This window comes from Megalobrama amblycephala, linkage group LG17 (genome assembly GCF_018812025.1).
Source record: "Megalobrama amblycephala isolate DHTTF-2021 linkage group LG17, ASM1881202v1, whole genome shotgun sequence".
NCBI classification, from domain to species: domain Eukaryota; kingdom Metazoa; phylum Chordata; class Actinopteri; order Cypriniformes; family Xenocyprididae; genus Megalobrama; species Megalobrama amblycephala.
In genome coordinates this window covers 14,419,282-14,442,384 of record NC_063060.1, presented here as the reverse complement: position 1 = coordinate 14,442,384, position 23,103 = coordinate 14,419,282, and the positions used below count along the sequence as shown (strand labels likewise).

Genomic DNA, 23,103 nt, shown 5'->3' with positions numbered 1-23,103 from the left:
ATAAAAACAAAATTGTATAAAATACTTAAGATAAAGGTTTTAGAATAGAGCTGATTCATTCATTTCCACTGGCCAAACAGTATTTTAAAAGTTTTAAACAATTCAAATCAAATTTATGCAGTTTTGCTGATAAGGTGAACATATCTTTTAGGAAGTTTATAGGCTATTTTTAGTGGAAACAGATAGGACTACTTGATGAGCAAGTTCCACTTCAGAGTGCAGAGGTGCCTTGTAGAGGGAGCTTTAGCAGAGAAGTGATGGTGTCTATGACCAACTGGGGTAGATCACCTAGAATCTCCGTGTCCCGTCCAGGGACCAAACAGGGTGCCCCGTCTCTGAGTCGGAAAGGCCTTCCTCAGAGGAATGGGCCAGGGAGGTGCTGTCGTGAGGAGCATCAGTTTGGGTAACCTGATCCGGTTGGGCCAATAGGGCGCAACTAGAAGGACCTGCTCCTTGTCCTCCCGGATTTTGCACAACATCTGTGCAAGAAGGCTCACTGGGGGAAACGCATACTTGCGAAGACCCTGGGCCCAGCTATGTGCCAGTGCAAATGGCGCCAAATCAGCTGGACCACCTGGGAATGGAGTCTCCATTCTCCCGGAAAAGGAGGCTGCCGTGAGAGCACGCCTGGGATGTGAATGGCACAAAGCGACCTCAGATGCTTCTGACTCCATAGAGGGAGATGGTGGGTGAATTGTGACATGTGACGGGAGCGTAGACCTCCCTGGTGGTTGATGTGTGAAACGGTCGCAGTGTTGTCCTTATGGACCAGTACATGCTTGCCTAGTAGCAGCCCTTTGAAGCGGACCCTTTGTCCACAGACCCGAGACTGCATGCCCGTTGTACATGGCCCCCACAACCGGTGGTGGAAGTATGTGGAGACCACAGCATGCCTGGACACCTGTTCCAGTGGAACACCGGCCCGCGGGAACGAGGGGTGCGATATCCCAATTTGTCAGTTCACTTCTGACATACATTAAACTTGACTGACTGAAAGGGAACAAAACAAAAATAATGACTTTATTCAACAGATTCGTCTCTTCCCTGTCATTCTCCTACTCTCTTTACATTGTATAGACAGTGCAGAACTTCTGGGTTCTACATCAGAGCGCCGGCTCAGTATTGGCTGGCTCCTGCGTGTGAACAGCTATTGTCAATATTTAGTCGCCGTTCTGATGTAGAATCTCGAAGCGCTGAACGTAAACGCCGTAGGAGCATGACACGGAAGAGAAGAAATTGTGGAATAAGGTCGCTATTTTTGTTTTGTTTTTGTGCACAAAACATATTCTCGTTGCTTCAAAAAATTAAGGTTAAACCACCGTAGTCACGTTGACTATTTTTACGAAGTCTTTTTTACCTTTCTGGTCCTTGAAAGTGATAATTAAATTGCTGTCTCTGGAGGAGTCAGAGAGCTCTTGGATTTCATCAAAAATATTGTAATTTGTGTTTTGAGGATGAAAGGTCTTACAGGTTTGGAACGACATGAGGGTGAGTAATTAATGACAAAATTTTCATTTTTGGGTGAACTAACCCTTTAAGAGGACCCTCTTTTCTTGCAACCCATGATTCATTAAGGGTACCCTTAATCTTATAACTAAGGGTTTTTTTAACTTAAGGGCTTTGATGCAACCGGGCACTGTTATGTTATTATGAGAAGTTTAAATATATTTTCGGGCAGCAACAGACAATCTTTATATTGTGGTGGGCTGCCAACAATAAATCCATGTATGGGAAACAGGTTTTTTTTTTTTTTTTTCAGTTTTCAAAGTCAATGAGTGGCCTATTTTCTGAAAAAAAAATCTTTCCTTTTTCAGATTATCATTATGTTACCAGGGAAGTTATGCAGGCGGGCATAGCAAATGGCGAATTTATTGAAAATGCTGAATTTTCAGGGAACATGTATGGAACAAGGTACAGCCCTCTTTGGAAAGTCTTGTTTATATGTGAATGGACATAACTGAAATCCTTCTGTTGAAACTGCTGATAGAATTTCTCAAAAGTGTTTTTTCTTATTGAATGGTCTATAACAGGGGTGTCCAACCCCAATCAAACACACCTGAACCAGCTAATCAAGGTTTTCAGGGTTGCTTGATAATTAGAGACAGGTGTGTTGGAGCAGGGTTGAAACTAATGTCTGCAGGATGGTAGCTCTCCAGGAGCAGGGTTGGACACCCCTGGTCTATAACTTAACATGCTTGTCATCATATTCAAGCTTTTCAAAATATGTATGTAAAAATATTTATGTATTTATGTATTTATGAACTAACATCACTTTTGGCCTGTTTACAGTAAAGCAGCTGTACAGGCTGTTCAGGCCAAAAATTTGATTTGCATTTTGGACATTGACATGCAGGGAGTTAAAAACATCAAGAGAACCGATCTCAACCCCATCTATGTGTCCATCCAGGCCCCGTCAATGGACATCCTGGTAAGAAATACTTTAAATAATCGCTCTCTGTCCAAATATTATGTTTACATGTCTTCACATTTTAATATTAAAGGGGACCTATTATGCCCCTTTTTTTCAAGATGTAATTTAAGTTTCAAGTGTCCCCAGAATGTGTCTGTGAAGTTTCAGCTCAAAATACCTCACAGATCATTTATCATACAATGTTGTAAATGCCCATTTTTGAGTGCAAAAACATGCTGTTTTTGTGCGTGTCTTTAAATGCAAATGAGCTGCTGCTCCCCACCCCCTTTCCAGGAAAGCACTTCTTTCAACAGCTCCTGCCTGCATCAGATACTCTGCCAAATACTAACAAAACATCTGCTTGGTTTTGATTATCATCTATATCACGATCACCCTTATGGGCATTGCAGTTCTTCTTCATCATGAAATCTGCATGCTACAAGCTATATCAGTTTAAATTTCTAATTTGTCATTTTCTGAGCGCACACATCTAAAGCACATGCACAGAAAGCAGGCTGTCAGATGACAAGTCTTGTGAGTATTACACTAACTTCTCTTTCATGTTTTATTGTATTTAAACTGTCAAATACACACAAGGTTATGTCAAAAACACGCAAAGTTTACAAACACAGGCGGTTATGTCTGTGAACGTAAATAGCCAGGACAAAAATTGCATGTGTATATTAGATCTGTGGCGCATTCCCTTCAAAAACAAAACTAATCCACTGCGTCTTCAGATGTTGGTGGGGCCTTTACAATGTGATGTCACATTGTACAGAAAATGAAAATGGCTTGTTCTATGAGACTAAAAGTCTTTCATAGGTATTAAAAAAAAAGTGGGTGGATTTTTATTATTATAAGGTGGCTGTGTACACACACTGCCAACACACATTTATGTTCAAACACCATGTAAAAGAGAATTTTGCATAAAAGCTTCCCTTTAAATCTCTAACTTTTTTTTTTTAAGGAAAAACGATTAAGGGATAGAAAAACTGAATCTGAGGAAAGTCTACAAAAACGTTTACATGCAGCCAAAGTTGACATGGAAATAAGTAAGTATCTGTTACTATATGAATCATTTTTAATAAAATGCTACAATTTTTTTTCACATCTGGAATAGCATGCTAACCTTTATATATCCATATTTCAGGCAAAGAGCCTGGATTATTTGATGTGGTCATTACCAATGATGATCTTGACGTAGCATATGGGAAATTAAAAGATGCTCTTCTCGAGGTAAAAATTTCCAGTCTAAATGTTCATCACTAGGAGTGTAATGGTATGAGATTTTGATGGTATGAAAGTTTTCATGAAAATTTCACAGTATTAAAGGCACAATATGTAATATTTTTGCATTAAAATATCCAAAAACCACTAGCACAGTGTTATATATATTTTGTTGAATTGTATACTGATATTATCCCAAATGTTTCCAACAATGTTAAATCTAGAGAAATTAGCAGTTTTAACCAGTGTAACTGTCAGTGTCATTACGCCGCATGTCAATGATGTAGTATCTGTCAACAACGTGGTTACCCTGGATTTCCGGATCTGCTTCAGTGAAAACCATAAAAACACCAAAGACACTTTAACCCTCTGGTGTCTGAGGTTTTTTGGGAGGAAGTTTTGACATGCCCTGACATTTGTGCTTTTTTCAGTTGCTTATAAACATATTAATGGCAAAAGTGTCATAACACTGTATTTAGCATGAACTAGGCTGTATTTTTGAGAGAATAATGTTTATGCATGATTATTGAAAAAACAAAAAATTTAAGTTACTGAAATAAGGCCACAAAACAAATACTAAATATGTGTCCACAAGACTTCTGGGTACTGAATGTAAAAGCCTAGAATGTTTGCTTCAAAATGATGTGAAAATCATCCTGCCTACTCACATAAAACAATATACTGATTTAAATTTTGTAAGACACTTTTTGTTTAGAAAGACAGTATGTGTGGAGGCGTGAATAATCCTGAATAATGCTGTGATTAACACCCGAGGAGAAAATTAGCCGCATAATGAGACTTTCAGAGGTATGTGAGAGAGAACTACAAGAAATAGCATGAGGATAAAGTAGTTTATTTTGTAGTTTATTTAGAATATAGTTAACATAATAAATGAGAGTCAAAGGCACATTTCAAGTACACAGTTTTACCTGGAAATTAATCCTGTTCAAAGATATAAGTGAACATCACTTACCTGGCATTTCAGGGTGTTTGGTGTTTCTATGCACTGGAGAAAAAAAACTTTCCTGCTTCCAGTCAGTGATCTCACCATCATATTCATTCAGAATGTCCAATGTGTGCCAATATCTGGTCACTATGATTCTCAAATATGTGAGATAAAATAAAAAACCATCTGTGAGCATGCTGATAACAGGATCACATCAACTATTATATTAATGTTTAAATAATGTCCACTCTTAACAGAAAACATGATTTTTGTGATCTCATGTATGCATGCATTAGTGCACATCTTGCTTGTATGCAAAAAGTTTGTATAGGCCTATTATATTTTAAATTATATACAGTACCGGTCAAAAGATTGGACACATTACTATTTTTAATGTTTATGAAAGAAGTCTCATGCTTATCAAGCCTGCATTTATTTGATCAAAAATACAGAAATAGCAATATTGTGAAATATTATTACACTTTAAGATGATAGTTTTCTATTTTAAAATACTTTAAAATATAATTCATTTCTGTGATGCAAAGCTGAATTTTCATCTTTTGTTGCAAACAAAAGCTTCATTGATGTGGCAGTAGGCTATTTCACAGTAAAAACTTCATAAATTAAATTTAGTTCCCACCAAAATCAGGGGCCGTATTCACAAAACATCTTAAGGCTAAAAGTAGCTCCTAACTTGCCGATTTAGGAGAAACTCTTAAAAATAATGGGTGTGTCAGTCCTAATTTTAGGAGTCCTAAATTTGTGCTCTAAGAGTATTTCACAAAGCATTTTATCGATAAAATTAACTCCTAAATCTGTGAAATGTTAGGAGTAGTCAAGAGGACTCCTAAATCACTAAGACCAAATCACAAACAGTCCTAATCCACCTAAAGACACTGTACACCATTGAGGCAATAGCGATAGAGCCTTGGGTGCTGAACCTTTTCTTCATAAATGCAAAACATTTTGATTTATAGATTTGAATCTACGACGAGACGGCAAAAAAAAAAAAAACTAACAAATAAATTAATATTTTCTGATTACCTGTGGCAGTGATTTTCATGAGTTCACACTTACAAATGATTGAATAGAGTAAAAAAAAAAAAAAAAAAAAATATATATATATATATATATGTATATATATATGTGTGTGTGTATTTGGTGTGCTGTCCAAGGGGATCGAGGGCTCTGAGCTTGGAATTTAGCCCAAATTTCTCCCTGTATCCCCAGCCGAGAGTGAGGAGCGGGTTGGCGGAGGGATACAGAAAACTGTCGAAATAACTATAGGCGAGTCAACTCTCGTCTGTGTATATATGCCTCCTCTCGAGCTGATTAGAAAGACCTTTTGAATTCTGCATTCTGTTGAGATGCAGACACCCAAGAGGTGGACAATTAACTGTATATACTAGTTTAATTAGTGACACTTAGCCTACATTTTAAAACCTTTATGGCAACATTTTATTTTGACTATGGCAACATTTTTATTAAAAAATATTTATTTGAATAGGGCAATATTTGTGTTTTAAAACCTTTATTTTAATGTGGAAACATGACACCTCATTCTACAATATTTCTATGATTAAATCGCTGACTCCTCCCCATCAGCCAATCACTGTGTGTATACTCCATAGCAACAAGGTCAACCATACTCTTAGCTTAAGACTTCAGTATATTCCTTAGTAAAAGTTTGTCTCAGCAGCTTTGTGAATAGGTTTTAAGAGAAAACTCTTAGCTAAGAACTTTTACTGCTATTTAGGAGAACTCTTAGTGGTAAGATAAAATGTTTTGTGAATACGGCCCCAGTATTGTATCTGGTCGGTATTGAAAAGTCAATTTTTAATTTTACGCAAAAATGCGATATCCGCTGTGTTATTCTGTGTTATTCATGTTTTATTTCCAAACCGCGACAAACGCCAGTCTCCCTTCTCTGCAGAATGTGATACATCCGCTCAACCAATCACAGCACACCATTCCACGCATTGTAAACAGTAATTGCGGCGCATTGAATACATCCTAGTTTTTCTTATCTACTTCGTACTTTATGATCAACAAACAAACAAAAAAATAAATTTTGATGGCATTGATGAACCTGTGGTGGTGTCTGCGGTGGGGAAGAAACGTAAGTCATCGAAATCTAATCATTTACGTGAGGAGATTACGAAGATGAGGCACTCGGGAGGAGGAAAAATGCCGGCTGTTGCTTGTTCTCACACAACAGCAACTTCTGTCGGTCTCCAAAACTGAATCATGAGCAGCTTTTAAAAGCCGTTCGACTAAGAATGATTAATTCTCGAATCTGGCATTGCTAGTTTTGATTCTAAACATCTGATGATGATTGCCAAAATCTGCACTGTCAGACAAGGATTTATCAGCTATATTTTACTTTTGTCACACCAGTATAGCGACGCCCCTGCGTAGTTGCAGTCAATTCCAATGTACTCAGCAAATGTGTTGTTTCTATTTTAACCGTGCGGAGGCGCCAGGTACTCTTTAATTGGTAATGACAAATGGAGAAATAATTTATTTTTTTAGCATTATGCAAGATGACCCGTTGAATTCCTTTTGGGAGCGATGACTGATTAAATGTATTTTTAGTCCAGTGCCTGTTTATAAGATTAGTATTGACCAAGTTCAGAGGCTGTCATACACTATATTGCCAAAAGTATTGGGACAGCCCTCCAAATCATTGAATTTAGGTGTTCCGATCACTTCCATGGCCACAGGTGTATAAAATCAAGCACCTAGGCATGCAGACTGCTTCTACAAACATTTGTGAAAGAATGTTTTTCGCTCTCAGGAACTCAGTGAATTCAAGCATGGTACCGTGATAGGTTGCCACCTGTGCAATAAGTCCATTCGTGAAATTATCTCACTACTAAATATTCCATGGTCAACTGTTAGTGGTATCATAACAAAGTGGAAGAAATTGGGAACAACATCAAATCAGCCACGAAGTGGCCAACTTTCTGCAGAGTCAATAGCTACAGACCTCCAAACTTCGTGTGGCCTTCAGATTTGCTCAAGAACAGTGCGTAGAGAGCTTCATGGAATGGGTTTCTATGGCCGAGCAGCTGCATCCAAGCCTTACATCACCAAGTACAATGCAAAGCATCGGATGCAGTGGTGTAAAGCACGCCTTCACTGGACTCTAGAGCAGAGGAGATGTGTTCTCTGGAGTGATGAGTCGCACTTCTTTCTGGCAATCCGATGGATGAGTCTGGGTTTGGTGGTTGCCAGGAGAACGGTACTTGCCTGACTGCATTGTGTCAAGTGTAAAGTTTGGTGGAGGGGGGATTATGGTGTGGGCTTGTTTTTCAGGGGTTGGTCTTGGCCCCTTAGTTCCAGTGAAAGGAACCCTTAATCAGGGTATCCGCGGGGCATTGAAAAGCATTAAAAGTCATTAAATGGATTTTGCAAAAATTAAGGCCTTAAATGGCATTGAAAAGCCAAAAGAATTTCTACAGGCATTAAATTTTTAAATAGTTTTGAAGAAAAAGAATACTACCAGTTTATTTTGAATAAAGCCTAAATAATGAATAACTTTGATTTGCTGTCACAAAATATATACACTGGTGTGATACGCACACGGAACCAGTTTGGTCATTGTCTCCGGCCGGTGTGAAATTGCCATAACGCCGGTTTGGACAGCGGCGGGCTGGGACCTGTAGACAGAAGGCTGCATCAGTGTTGCCAACTTAGCGACTTTTCAGGCCCCTTTTGCGACTTTTTTCTAAGAAAGCTCGTTGTGACGAATATAGCGACTTGTTAACCTGATCCAGCTTCCGAGACTCCCCGGTACCCAGCAGGGGCTGGCGCACGAGTGCGAGATCTTGCTTTCCTGCCGCAGCCATTCAGCCTCTCTGGTTCAGCGTTGAGGATGTGCGCTCTGAGAACAAATAAAATAGATACTATTGCTTCTAACTTGAGTGATCATTTTACGTGTAGTACATATAGCCAAAATCACAGCAAATGTCTATCTTATGTGTATGGTGATTTTGTCAGACAACGTCTCGATTAACATGTCAGGGATCGAACTTTACTTTCCCGACCGCACAAGGACCTGATTAAAACGTAAATACCAAAAAAAAAAAAAAAAAAAAAACAGCAACTTGGGAATCACCAAAATGCGAGTGACTGATTTTATTACAATTAATTATCATTAGTGACGATAACAATGTTGCGCTGTTGAGGCTCGCGCAGCATCTCAAGGAGAAATGGAAACATGAGCGTAGCACACACAAAAAGAAACTCAGTTAAACATACTGCGGTAAAAATTCAAAATGTGGAGTTTTTATAACTCGAAACTGGTAAGCAAAACCACACAACAAAGAATGCTGTTTACAGGCTACCATCACGATTAAAAACATGACACTGATTTCATACAACTGTTCAATTAACAAGTAGTTAATATTAAGCCACTTACATTTTAGAAGGAACATCGACTGTTTTTGTTCTATTTTAGCAGCAAAAATAGTTTCAAACAAAGATCACAGCAAAGCGCAACACTCCTCGCCTTGTTTTCATTACTGAATGATTCAGCATTTTGAACGAATCGGTTGAGTCAAAGATTAAATGACCCATTCATAAACAACTGCCTCATTCTTGAATGAATCAGCCATTGGAATGAATCGTTTGAATGAATGAATCAATGACCCACTCAATAAGACGGTTACTTGACGCCACCTACTGGTGGTTTAGTTTAATTTTTAAAATATAATTTCCACTCCAACATTTCATATTTGTATTTTCAAAAAGTATTTAAAACAATCCCATAACATTAATTAATGCAGTTGTAATCAATCAAAAATATGCAGATTTACCTATGTCAAAGCTGCAATATTCTGAAAGGATATTGCTTCAGAACAAATTTATATTTCCACCACAAAAAAAAAAAAAAAAAATCCAGACAAGCTACTGTTTTACTCGTACAAGTGACTGATTTACTCTTGTCCACATGACGAGGCTTAATGTCGAGCCCTGTGTAATCTTAATGGGCCTCGTTTCAGTCACCATTTCATATTGTATGACAACAAAAACAGGAAAAATATATGAAACAATTTTATTGGGAATTTGGCTGTGATTAAAATATATTATGTGAGCAAAAGTGTAGCAGCAGAGAAGCAAACAAATGTAAAGGGCTGACACTTGGCAGAATGCGAATACAACAATGACATGATGAATATTCTAATTGCCATATGTCGTCATCTATCGACATTTAGCAGCATATATATATGTTTATATATATATATATATATATATATATATATATATGGCATTAAAAAATTAAAAATTGGCATTAAAAAGCATTAAAGGTGCCCTCGAATGAAAAATTTAATTTATCTTGGCATTGTTAAATAACAAGAGTTCAGTACATGGAAATGACATACAGTAAGTCTCAAACTCCATTGTTTCCTCGTTTTTATATAAATCTCATTTGTTTAAAAGACCTCCGAAGAACAGGCGAATCTCAACATAACACTGACTGTTACGTAACACCCCCAATATTTGCATATGCCAGCCCACGTTTCCAACATTATAAAAGGCATTAGACAAGGGCAGCCAGTATTAACGTCTGAATGTGCACAACCAAATCATCAGACTAGGTAAGCAAGCAAGAACAATAGCGAAAAATGGCAGATGGAGCAATAATAACTGACATGATCCATGATAACATGATATTTTTAGTGATATTTGTAAACTGTCTTTATAAATATTTCGTTAGCATATTGTATTAGGCTAATGTACTGTTAAATGTGGTTAAAGTTACCATCGGTTATTACTGTATTCACGGAGACAAGAGAGCCGTCACTATTTTCATTTTTAAACACTTGCAATCTGTATAATGCATAAACACAACTTCATTCTTTATAAATCTCTCCAACAGTGTAGCATTAGCCGTTAGCCACGGAGCACTATCAAACTCATTCAAAATCAGAAGTAAACAATATAACAGTATACAGTACTCACATAATCCGATGCATGCATGCCGCATGCATGACGAACACTTTGTAAAGATCCATTTTGAGGGTTATATTAGCTGTGTAAACTTTGTTAAGGCACTGTTCAAGGCAAGCGCGAGCTCTGTGGGCGTGGACCACAGGATTTAAAGGGGCCGCAGCATAAAATCGGCGCGTTTATAATGATGCCCCAAAATAGGCAGTTAAAAAAATTAATAAAAAAAATCTATGGGGTATTTTGATCTGAAACTTCACAGACACATTCAGGGGACACTTTAGACTTATATTACATCTTTTAAAAACATAATCTAGGGCACCTTTAAATTAGATTTGATGAAACCTGTAGAAACCCTGCTTAATGCTTCAGCATACCAAGACATTTTGGACAATTTCATGCCCCCAACTTTGTGGGAATAGTTTGGAGACGGCCGCTTCCTGTTCCAACATGACTGCGCACCAGTGCACAAAGCAAGATCCATAAAGACATGGATGAGCGAGTTTGGTGTGGAGGAACTTGACTGGCCTGCACAGAGTCCTGAACTCAACCCGATAGAACAACTTTGGGATGAATTAGAGCAGAGACTGTGAGCCAGGCCTTCTCGCCAACTTCACTGCCTGACCCCACGGTTCTTGAAGAAAAAATTCCCATAAACACACTACTAAACCTTGTGGAAAGCCTTCCCAGAAGAGTTGAGGCTGTTATAGCTGCTCCATATTAAACCCTACTGATTAAGAATGGGATGTCATTTAAAGTTCATGTGCACATAAAGGCAGGTGTCCCAAAACTTTTGTCAGTATAGTGTATGTGGATCAACTTTATGTATTTTCAACAGTTTCAATAAGAAAAATAACTTTTATATTGATTCAATGGATTTATTGCAAAATCTGAATTAGATTTTTTTAAATGTTATTATAACCTAAAGATGCTATGTGAAAGTTTGAAACAGAAAATAGTGGTTTTCTTCTTGCCACTTTCTTGGTAAAGAAAACACATTTTTACTCAAATTAATCAAAATGGATTTATAGCGTTTTGGACGTTTTGGAACCAAACTCTTCATATGTCTTATGTTTGTATGATAAGTATTCACTAAGTCGTTAGAAAATGAACTGTAACTATCAGAATGGACTTCATTGAGAAAGAGACTGCAGATCGTGCATCATGTTAGTTTTTTTTTTTTTTTTTTTTTTTTGCAAAAAGCACAACATTATGTGAGCAAAAGTGTGAGCAAAAGTGTTTTTACTGTGAGTGTACACAAATAAAAAGACATTTCATAGTTTTGAATGATGTTTAGCTCTTATGTGTATGTCCAAAATTGACAGTATTTTAAGTCTCTTTCGCACTGCTAAGAAAAAAACCGAGGTGGTATCACCGGTGTAACCGCCGACCCCTGATAGTTAATATGTTATGTTTTATTAGATATAAGTAACAGTTTGGATACCTTTATCGACAGAAAAGTGATCATTGTTATATAGCTCAACACGGCTAGTTTTGTCACGGTTAGTTTTGTTAGCTTGTCAAGTGGCTAACATAGCATAATCAGAAATATCTTTATTTGTAATAAAATATCGCATTTTCTCCACCACACAATATATTTTACAATATATTAGTCAAATTAACTGCATGCCATTTAGCAACACAAGTCATCCAGGTTTTATTAATATGATAATCTAATATCGATCATCGTTAGCTTATGTTATGACATAACATTCAACACACTCAATTGTATTTCAGTATGATTGTTTTGACAAAGTAAAACAATGCTGCATTACCACACAATTTTAATTTGTCAAATAAAAGAACCTGTATAATAATTCAGCACTTGAGGCTATTTCATTAGAATGAGATAAAATAATGTGAATTTAAGTGATCAAACTTAACTGTAACAAAGTTCAAGTTCAGGGAAGGAGGAGACAGGAAGCGGCAAACATTAAATTTAACTAATTATAATAGACATTGAAAACCACTGATTCAAAACAAAAGATTCGTAAAGCTTCGAAGCTTCATGAAGCAGTGTTTTGAAATCACCCTTCACTAGATATTGTTGAATAAAGTCATTATTTTGTTTGTTTGGTTTTTTTGTGTGTTTTTTTGGCACACAAAGTATTCTCGTCACTTCATAACATTAAGGCTGAACCACTGTAGTCACATGAACATGTTTTAAATATATCTTTACTACCTTTCTGGGCATTTGAAAGTCTAAATTAAATTGTCAATGCAGGCCTCACTGAGCCATCTGATTTTATCAAAAATATCTTAATTTGTGTTCTGAAGATGAACAAAGGTCTTACAGGTGTGGAACGACATGAGGGTGAGAAAATAATTACAGTGTTTTAATTTTTGGGTGAACTAACCCTTTAAATTTGCAATTGAATTGGAAACTGTGAAGAGTGACAGTAGCTGCGTTTCCATTACCCTTCAAATTGCGGAAATTGTAATTGCGAATTGAAATTACACTCAATGGAAACACGTCAATTTCGCGAAAACTCCCAAATGTCGCAAAAAGAAAAGTTTTTATGCTCGCATGAGGTGGTTTTTCAGGCAATTCGAAAAAGCAATATTTTGCAAAACTGCAATGGAAACTTTTTCGCATTTAGGTCAACTGACATACAGTCACATCATCATTCTTTAAAGATAGCGCGGTATGTTTGTACAGAAGATGAGACGGGGTGCTTTTCTTATTTATGCATCTCTTTCCTCGCGCCTCAGCTTCACGAGATGCAACGGGAGGATACAAGAAAAGAAAACGAGGACAGGGTAATCGAAGGAAATCTTATTTGTATATTGGAATATTCTTGATCCCTCGAGCATCAGTTTAAAGCTTCATCAGCCTCGAGGGATCTTATGTTATTGAAGTTTGACATCTAATAGTCTATTAATAGTATTAATCTATTAATAATTAACATAATAGAAACTAATAGTATTAGATGTCTGCACTAGGGCTGGACGATATATCGAATGCTTTTGTCACGCGCATTTCGTCAGTAAAGCCGGTTCCCTGATTACCGCTAAATCGCCATCACCTGCTTTCAAATGGAGAGGCATTTAATAGACAGAGCCGTAGTTCACCGACAAGCCACGCAATATCGCGTTCAATATCGACGGCGATTCATATCGATATTGAACGTGATATTGCGTGGCTTGACAGTGAACTATGGCTCTGTCTATTAAATGCCGCTCCATTTGAAAGCAGGTGATGGCGATTTAGCGGTAATCAGGGAACCGGCTTTACTGATGAAATGCGTGTGACAAAAGCATTCGATATCTCGCCCAGCCCTAGTCTGCACCTGTGCATCCTCGCTCATAGCTCCTCAGGAAGCTTTCAAACTCCTTGTTCCTCACCTCCTCATGGTGCATTTATAGAATTAAAATGGCCTTCGAGATTTTTTTTGATCGGTTTCCAGGTCACAGGCTGGAGTATTGAAAAGCACCTAGTAGGGCTGGGCGATATATCGCATGCGATTGTCATGCGCATTTCGTCAGTAAAGCTGGTTCCCTGATTACCGCTAAATCGCCATCACCTGCTTTCAAATGGAGCGGCATTTAATAGACAGAACCGTAGTTCACTGACAAGCTACGCAATATCGCATTCATTATCGAAGGCGATTCATCTGCAATATGAACGCGATATTGCGTAGCTTGTCAGTGATCTATGGTTCTGTCTATTAAATGCTACTCCATTTGAAAGCAGGTGATGGCGATTTAGTGGTAATCAGGGAACCGGCTTTACTGACGAAATGCGCGTGACAATCGCATGCGATATATCGCCCAGCCCTAGCACCTAGGGAAGCATATGAGGGAGAAGGGCTTCCAGAAGCCATGGCAAATATTACGCTCCAAATAAAGCTCTCAGAAAGAAGTATCTTTTTGAAAATGACTCATCACAAGAGTTTTAGTCGCATAACATTGGTTAATAGAAACACAGTCATTTCGCAAGTTTTTTATTGACATTTAGAAAATATTGCAAAAGTTTTGCGCAAATCTATAATGGAAATGCGGCTAGTGATAACCAACAGATGAGACAAAAAGCAACATTTTTTTTTTTTTTTTTAAGTACTTAATTGAGCAGTTTTTGCTCTGGTACCGAAATTAGTACGGTGAACCAAGAAATTTTACTGGTATTGGTACCGTGACAACCCAATTACTTTCTATTTACTGTGTTTTTATTGTTATTATTTTACAAATAGATGTGTTTTTCTCTGCTTGTGTATTGTATGAATATAAAATATCAAATTTATGTATATATCTCTGATGGACTGTTGTTGTGGTTTTGGTTGCCTCTTTGAGGCTGCTTGCTGATTATCCCATCTATAACGGCGACTCCCACACCAAACCCTAACCATACTGGGACTAGGGGATTTCCGACGGAGGGACGGTTGAATGAAAAGAGAATTTAAACATTTTTGAGCCTAACTGAATGTCTAATAAATGGAAATCTAATTCTAATCTAATTTTACTTAGACTCCACCTAAATTTAAAATGACAGTGTACCGCAAAATCGTCATACCCTTACATCCTTATTCATTTTAAAATTCTTTTAGTTTTATCTTTGATGTCTTATGTGAAAGTATTTCACTTCCATGTGGCTTTTTCCTTCCTTTAACAGGAAATCCAAAAGGTCAGAGACACCAGCAAATCCTAGATGAGAACACACTTGCCAACAACAGCGACCTCTCTATTCACTTCCAACTTAGTTTTCAAATCTGAACATTCCACCCAGGGAAGACTTTATGAAGTTTGATCAGTACTCCAACAAAACTGAATGTAAAATATGTTCATTACTAAATGGTGCAGACTAATATATTCCATGTTCAGTTTAATTATTGATCACGCATGTTACTTCATTCCAGGGCTAAAGCTAAAAAAGCATGTAAGATTCAACCAAGAAACACTCTTAACTCTCAAGGCCTTCTCTTTGAAACAGTTTGTTTTTATTTTTTATAATGAAGGAAGATTGTTATATCTTTGCTATATTTGCTGTATTGTTTGCTATATCTATTTGGTATTGATATATCTAACTAGCATGTTCCCTAATGTATTGCTTTTCCATGCTGATCTTTTTTGATGAATTTAATCATCTTTTATTATAAAATTTATCTTGGTTGCTGCTGTATACAAATAGGACAAGCAGCTTTACATTTGTGATATTTAAACATTCTAGCTATTATCTGCACATATGGCTGCTTTTATTCTAACAATTGCATCTGAACGTCTGACATAGTAATTAGTTAAGAAAAGAAGCTTTGCTCAACTTCTACAAATTCTTAAATAATGGTAATGGTTGCTTCCCATATGCTGGTGTCTTGAATTGCACAATCATGTTTCACATACACAAGTGAAATATTGTCCTCTTATTTTTTTTTTTTTTAATTATTATTATTTTTTTATTATTATTATTATTATTTTTTTTTTTTTTTTACAAAACATGTTTGTTTTATAAAGAGTTCAAAGGCAATACAGATGTTGTTTCAGATTTTTAGTGTAAGGCAGCTCATAAACACAGCCACAAGTCTTGTAGCAGTAGGTTTAGGACATGTTGTTGACACAAAGCTTTGTCTTATACAGCTGATCTTTAGCAGATGTTCAGATTGCTCCAGCAATTCTAATCTGCCCCTGTCAAAAAGGCAGTTAAATAATTTGGAAACCAAAATAAAACAATTTGTTTTTGTTTTTTTAAATATGAAACAGAGTAATTTTTTTCTTGTTTTGTTTACACCCTTATGTTTATCAGCAGTTAAAACATTTATATAAAGTGATTTCACATGATTAAATACCTTGATAGACATAAAATATTTGTTACCTTCCCATAATTGTCCAATGTCATGAGCTATGTGGTTCCAGTTTACCTGATATAATGTTATAACATAATAGATTGACTTAAAATGTGGTCTTGTTTTTTTTTTTTTTATTATTTAGCACATATACTCTGGCTGCAGTTTAGCAGAAGAAAGTTTGGCATCAAGTTTATATTTGATTCTCCAAAACCTTCAAAGTACTGTGTGTGACTTTTTGTCCATTGAGTGTGAAAACAATGTAATAAAAATGCAAATTGTGATGTATACACATACATGGTTTATCAAAATTGAACAAACGTTTTCTTAAAATTGCACAATTTTAAAGAAACCAAATGACCAGACACCAGCTGTTTTTGAAATGTAGAACGATCCCGTGTTTGTTGCGAAACTTCTAATAATTTAGGGGGAGGAGGGTTATGCTTATACAAGTTGACAGATTTTCTACTTCAGAGTTATTTTATTCCTTGGTGCATCGTAAACATTTAGTTGAAATAGACCTGTCAAACATTTGTGGTATATATGAAATCTGAGAAATGCATTTAATGTCTCAAATGTATAAACCAAATGTCACTGTTTTCTTTTTTTTCGTAAACTGTGTACATGTACCATGCAGGTGTAATAAAACTACGCTATTACAGTTAAGTATATGGCTGATTAGTTGTCAATGTAAATTTACATTGTGAATTTCACTTTGAATTCAGGCAGTGACTTGTGTATATCATTTTGGTATAATTAGGTGATATGGGAAAGACAAAAGAATCAACTGATCATCAAATTACATTTAAATTCCTATTCACAAAAAGTTCCAAAACTTTCATTGTACTTGATTAATGATAAGAAAGTGAATGGGCAGCTTCATTTTGGTTTGATTTTACAGTAGGTCTGTGTCTGTAAAATCACAATTCATTGTAGGTTAAAATCCTTTGTGAATGTCTGTAGTGGTCACTGAGTCAGATATGGGAGTCTCACTGGAGTGGTAAACCATTTTTTTTATTCCAGGAAATTGTTGATATTAATGAAATATTAAAGCTCTCAGCTGAACAAATTCTAGTGCTTAAATTTATTCAAATATTTTAACAGCAATCAAGCAAGTGTCCACAAGCTTAAGATTGTGATAAATAAAAATGTATAATACAGAAGTGCAAATTGTAACAAATAAAATATTTAGAAATGAGGCAAATGTGAAAGTGAACTCAACAAAAGAAGCAAATTGCTGGCTAAAATGCACAACACTGAGATGAAAACACCACAAACAACACAATGGACTGCATAGGTGAACTAAGTGACCTTTTGAAGCAGGCTGTTATACACAAGCTATTAATTGCTGATGATCTCAAAAAAAAAAAAAACACCTTGATGCTTCACTCCCAAACAATGCTGTGGGTCTTCTCAAAGGCTAACATATGAGAATCATACCATGTGTCCTTCTTAACTCATTTAAAAGTTATAATAAATTAGACAATCTAAAATCAGTTACAACAGTGGAGTTAAGTGATATGTTGCTGGGTGTGAATATCAGAGCACGGCTACACCACCATCACAGCGGCTGGTGATCATGTTACCGATCTCCGTCCATGTGTCCAGGTGGGGGTCATAGATTTCGACCGAGTCTACAGTAACTGGTGCTGAAAAGTCCCTACTAGTGGTTCGACCACCTACCGCATATAACAAACCATTAACGGCTGCAACTGTTACCCCAGCGCGCGGGATGGCCATCGGCGCCACCTCCACCCACTTCTCCTGTAAGAAGAGAGCCATAAACAGCATTAAAAGGAAAAGTCAAAACATTTGCATAAAGGTTCAACTTGATATTTGTGGACCAGACTTTATGGAATCCTAACCTCCTCTAGGCAATATTTTTCCACAGTGTCCAATGATCCCAGTGCCTCATTCCAGCCTCCTACAGCATATATGCAGTTATTGAGACTAGCTACACCCACGTACGCCCGTCGGGTCACCATTACAGGCAGGGCACTCCAGCGGCGAGAGATTGGGTCGTAAACCTCAGCCGAGCGCAGCTCCGTACCCTCATCGCTGATGCCACCGATCACATAGATGAAGCCTGGAACATTCACACACCATACTAAAGACAAGGGCCTGCATACTTTTTCCATACTTCCACAGTGCATTTTAGTGCTTTTGGTTCCATTGTCCTGAAGTCAATGTGGTTTTGGTTAAATGCCTGAAATAAGATCTGTGGTGAACACAAGCTCAAGATATGTTCAGGTTTTATTCTACGACATAAAATACATCATTAAAGGGATAGTTCACCCAAAAATGAAAATTATCCCATGGTTTACTCACCCTCAAGCCATCCTAGGTGTATATGACTATCTTCTTTCAGACAAACACAATCGGAGATATATATATATTTTTTAAATATCCTTAGTCCTCAAAGGTTTATAATAGTTGTGAATGAGGGGTCGCGTTTTGAAGCCAAAAATAATGCATCCATCCATAAAAAAAAAGTAATCCATACGACTCCAGGGGGTTCTTCTGAAGCAAAGCGCTTTTATAAGAAAAATATCCATATTTAAAATTTTATAAATTCAAATAACTAACTTCCGGTGGATGATCGTACACAGAATCGGTATGTGGCGGAAGAGTATCCTTTGACCTGACGCACAACAACGCACAATGACGAAAGCAGAGGTGCAGAGGATAGAGCAAAATAAATCACCGGTCAAGGATTATAAGTCTAAAATAATAATTTTTAAAGAGAAATGTTAGAGGATTTTGATATAAAAAAAGAGGATCTTAAATTTGTTGCACAGCCCTATTTGTTTGAACCGCGAGAGGCGTCTAAGCTTACAATACTCCAACATCCTGTGTCATACATCGCACCAGAGGATTACTTATCTGGCACAAGTCGACTTGCGCATTCTGTGTACAGTCATCCGCCAGAAGCTAGTCAATTGAATTTATAAAGTTGTAAATATGGATATTTTTCTTACAAAAATGCATTGCTTTGCTTTATAAGGCCTTTATTAACCCCCTAGAATCGTATGGATTACTTTTTTTTATGGATGGATCCATTATTTTTGGCTTCAAAACACAGCCCCCCATTCACAACCATTATAAACCTTGGAGGACTAAGGATATTTTTTAAATATATCTCCGATTGTGTTCGTCTGAAAGAAGATAGTCATATACACCTAGGATGGCTTGAGGGTGAGTAAATCATGGCATAATTTTCATTTTTGGGTGAACTATCCCTTTAATACCTGCTTGTGATTTTTAAAAAGATTTTACTAGTCTCACACTCTTGCAAACTATTCTAATTCAAACTTATAAGGAAAATGTTTTTAAATAAAGACTAAAAGAGTTGTTGGAAGCTTGGTGATGGTGACTGTAGTGTAGTTCATTTATAGCCTACATTTAGCTTCAGCTTCAAAATTCTTAAAAGTTGTTCATTTGTGAAGATTTTCTTTTGAAAAATGTGTAAGAATCACAAAACTTTCTCAGAGCTTATTTTCTGCAATAATCCAAAAGCCAATGTAAAAAATCCTATTGGGTTTTTGTTGAGGGAACCATGCTAACTTCTGGGTGGGCCTACAAAAATATGTAATCACTGCAGCGCTTTACAGTTATGTCCAGTTTGTGAAAAAAAACAATCTTTTGTATCTGTTCTTTTTAGTGAACTGAATGAACATTTTAAACAGGTTAAGGCTTTGTCACAATTCACATTTTTTTCATCATCATTTGACATTTATACCCTCAAAATCTGAAACTATTGGTTATTCTAACATCACATCGTTTGACACTGTACAAGTTTGCCACTGCAATGTGCACAAGTTGTGCTAACCTTGCTCTGTAGAGCAGAGAGTGAAAAGCCTTTTTGATGAAAGAAGAGGTATAATGTTAAAGTAAAGAATCATGCACAATTAGGAGAAATGTATTATAAAAGTAAAAAGGGTCCAATTTTATTTTATGTTGATTTTAATGCTACACTATTTGAAATAAATGGGTTTATGAAACAAAGTGGGTGTTTAAATCAAATATATTAAACCTTTAAAAGTCATTTATTGGTCATTAATATGGTTCCATGAGGACATACCTTGCAGCTCACAGCAGCCAAAATAATATCGAGGAACAGCCAAGCTTCCAATAACCTCCCATTTATTTTCTGCTGGGTCATATCGTTCCATGGTCTTCCCAATTTCCGATCCAATCCAGCCACCTGAAACGATAAACGTTTACATGTATGCATTTGGCTGACACTTTTATCCAAAGTAACTCATATTGTCCCCAATGTGTACATTTTATCAATTCATGCATTACCAGGGAACCCATGACCTTGGCGTTGACAGAGCTATGCTGAACTACAGGAATGTTGCAAAATGCATTCATGCAATCAATCAATCATGATGTTATAGTGCAACTGAACAAAACCCTGAAGAGAGCAGCAGACTCACAGTGGGAGTGAAGTTGCCCTGCCAGAAAGCATCTAAATTTGCATACCAATTGCATAAAGAGCTCCATGACACGAACAAACTCCGACCCCACAGCGTGGATAGGTCAGAGACGCCACTGCCGCCCACTGCTTGGTCACTGGGTCATACCGCTCCGTACAGTCAAAGATCATGGAATCTTTTTCTCCTGTGCAATACAAGATGGCTGTATATTTTTCATTGTCTCCTGAAAATCATATTCTAAATACTATTTTAGTACATTGCTATGAGGTTGCTAGAGAGTTCTGTATGTATGCTAGGGTGCTTTAAATGACGGCTTAATAGCCTAATGGCATACACCCATATTCTCTATTCTGGTCTCTGGTCTCTAGACTCTAGATCTCATTTTCAGTGTAAATGCATATAATGATAACTAAAACTAAAAAGTTATAATAATCATTCTCATTCTATGAGAATAGTGAAGTCCACACCACATCTATAACGATAACGACACAAAGGAATGATTTTGTTGGAATAATTTCAGAACTATTTTTCCAGGTGAAGAAAGATAAAAGCAGACAACATAACTGCAGCACACGCTAATAATATGCAGAATGATATTGCTGGTGTGGATGCTAATATAGTTTTTGTTATAGTTATTGTTTTTGGTGTAAATGGGCCTTAAGTCTACAAGGTTCTGTTTTCTCAAGTATAAGTTAGTAGAAGTAAAATGGAAGTTTTAAATTTTAGTAGAGATACTGATGCTTCCTTTTAAAAATGATGCACACTATTTGGACAAAAGTACTGGGACATATTGTGAATTCAATTGTGGTACTGTGATAGGATGTCATCTATGCAATAAGTTAGTTTGTGGAATTAAATCCCTACTAGATATTCCATGGTCAATTGTAAGTGGCATTATTAGAAAGTGGAAGTGTTTAGAAACAGTAGCAGGGTCACCAAGTGCTAAGGCACTTGGTGAGTAGAAGTCACCAATGCTCTGATGATTCCATAGCTGAAGACTTCCAAACTTCTACTGGTGTAACAAATGTAGCGGTTATTACTAAATTTATGGATGAAATATGAATATAATAATTCATAAGGTTATGAATAAATTATGATTCATATATCGACCCAACGGGGAATTAAACATATATTGTGAATCAATTACAACGAATTATAATCAATTACATATATGATTAGTTCTGGTTTAATAATTATTTAGAGAAACTGTTCGTTTGTCCAGCAAACTAAGTCCCTCACAGAATATTATAAACAGAGTTATTCTCTGGCCATGAAAATAACTAAAGCATAAAGCGATCGAAAAACGTTAAAGTGACTTGGTCTTCAGTTGAAAGAACGAACAGAACAATCGAGCATGAATTAAAGTGTTTAATATATGCAGCTATGACTGAGATTATACGTCTAAAATATATACAGAAGGTATACACATATATATGCACAAGAGTGAAAATGAAGAAAAGACATGGAAAGAAAGATGATCAAAGGATGGCAAATTCTTTGTTAAACCTTTTTGAGAGAGAGCCAGCACAGAAATCAGTTTAGACAAATTCAGATAAATGATAATACTTGCTTATTGGTTCAAGTCCGTGTGTAGCAGTTTCAATGCGCCTGGCTGGGTTGGTCCTTTCAGAGAGGGTTTCTCCGGCGGGGTTTTCAAAAGAGGTTTAAGCTTAAGTAACTTAGCCGAAGAGAGAGAGAGTCTAAGGAAGTGGTCCTCCCGAACTGCGCGCGTGGTTGTGAAGCGCGGTCACCTGAGGCGTCCGTGCACAAGGTGCTCGTGAGTCAGTCGGGAGACGAAGGAGAAGAAGAAGAGAACGCGAAGAGGTGTGTGTCGTTGTCTTTATGGAAACCCAAGCTAACACACCTCCTGAATTGTAGCGACCAATAGATGCGCTGCACTATTTGGCGGGCAAAGTTGCTTTGTTTGGTCTCCTAGCTGAATTTGCATACTTGATGATTATCCGATCGGATTTCGAGATGGAGTACGTTCTTCACAGGATCATTAAACACATAGAAAAATGCACTTGTCCGTTTTGTGACATGTCTCAATGAATAGCTCAAGTCCGGAGCTTTAAAACGAGATCAAACTCGATAGGTCGGAAAGGCATAGGGAAGAAGTTATGGTTTACAGACAGAATTCCACTATTACCATGCACACTAGCACAAATACACTCCTTTAAACACTAGGAAACATGCATACGCTTCAAAATACAGGATGAGTATATGTTGGCATAATTTGTATTTTACATATACAGTCACAAATGTATGTTTGTGAGTTTCTGTATGTGTCTGTGTGTGTGTTTTTGTGTGTCCCTGTGTGTGTGGGGTGTTGGAATGTGGATCTGGTCAGTCTCT

General features: G+C 36.9%; 2 protein-coding genes across 4 annotated transcripts in view; one reads left to right on the top strand and one right to left on the bottom strand.

Annotated features, from left to right (window-relative positions):
• Window positions 1–1,302: 1,302 nt before the first annotated feature.
• Window positions 1,303–16,975, top strand: guk1a (guanylate kinase 1a). Its single transcript, XM_048162588.1, has 5 exons — window positions 1,303–1,911; window positions 2,290–2,428; window positions 3,378–3,462; window positions 3,561–3,646; window positions 15,145–16,975. The coding sequence occupies exons 1-5, from the start codon at window positions 1,724–1,726 to the stop codon at window positions 15,178–15,180; spliced, it is 534 nt and encodes a 177-aa protein (XP_048018545.1). The 5' UTR covers window positions 1,303–1,723; the 3' UTR covers window positions 15,181–16,975.
• A 327-nt stretch (window positions 16,976–17,302) lies between these two features.
• The window catches only part of LOC125250161 (intracisternal A particle-promoted polypeptide), a 79,647-nt gene continuing 73,846 nt past the window's right edge, over window positions 17,303–23,103 (bottom strand). For 2 of the 3 annotated variants that reach the window (XM_048162580.1, XM_048162581.1), the window contains 4 exons: window positions 20,795–20,932; window positions 20,391–20,513; window positions 18,175–18,395; window positions 17,303–18,073 (listed from right to left, as the gene is read on the bottom strand). In XM_048162580.1, the coding sequence (XP_048018537.1) occupies window positions 17,849–18,073; window positions 18,175–18,395; window positions 20,391–20,513; window positions 20,795–20,932 (707 nt within the window). In that variant the 3' untranslated portion in view covers window positions 17,303–17,848. The remainder of the gene's footprint in view (window positions 18,074–18,174; window positions 18,396–20,390; window positions 20,514–20,794; window positions 20,933–23,103) is intronic. The other variant, XM_048162582.1, reaches the window with a different exon arrangement.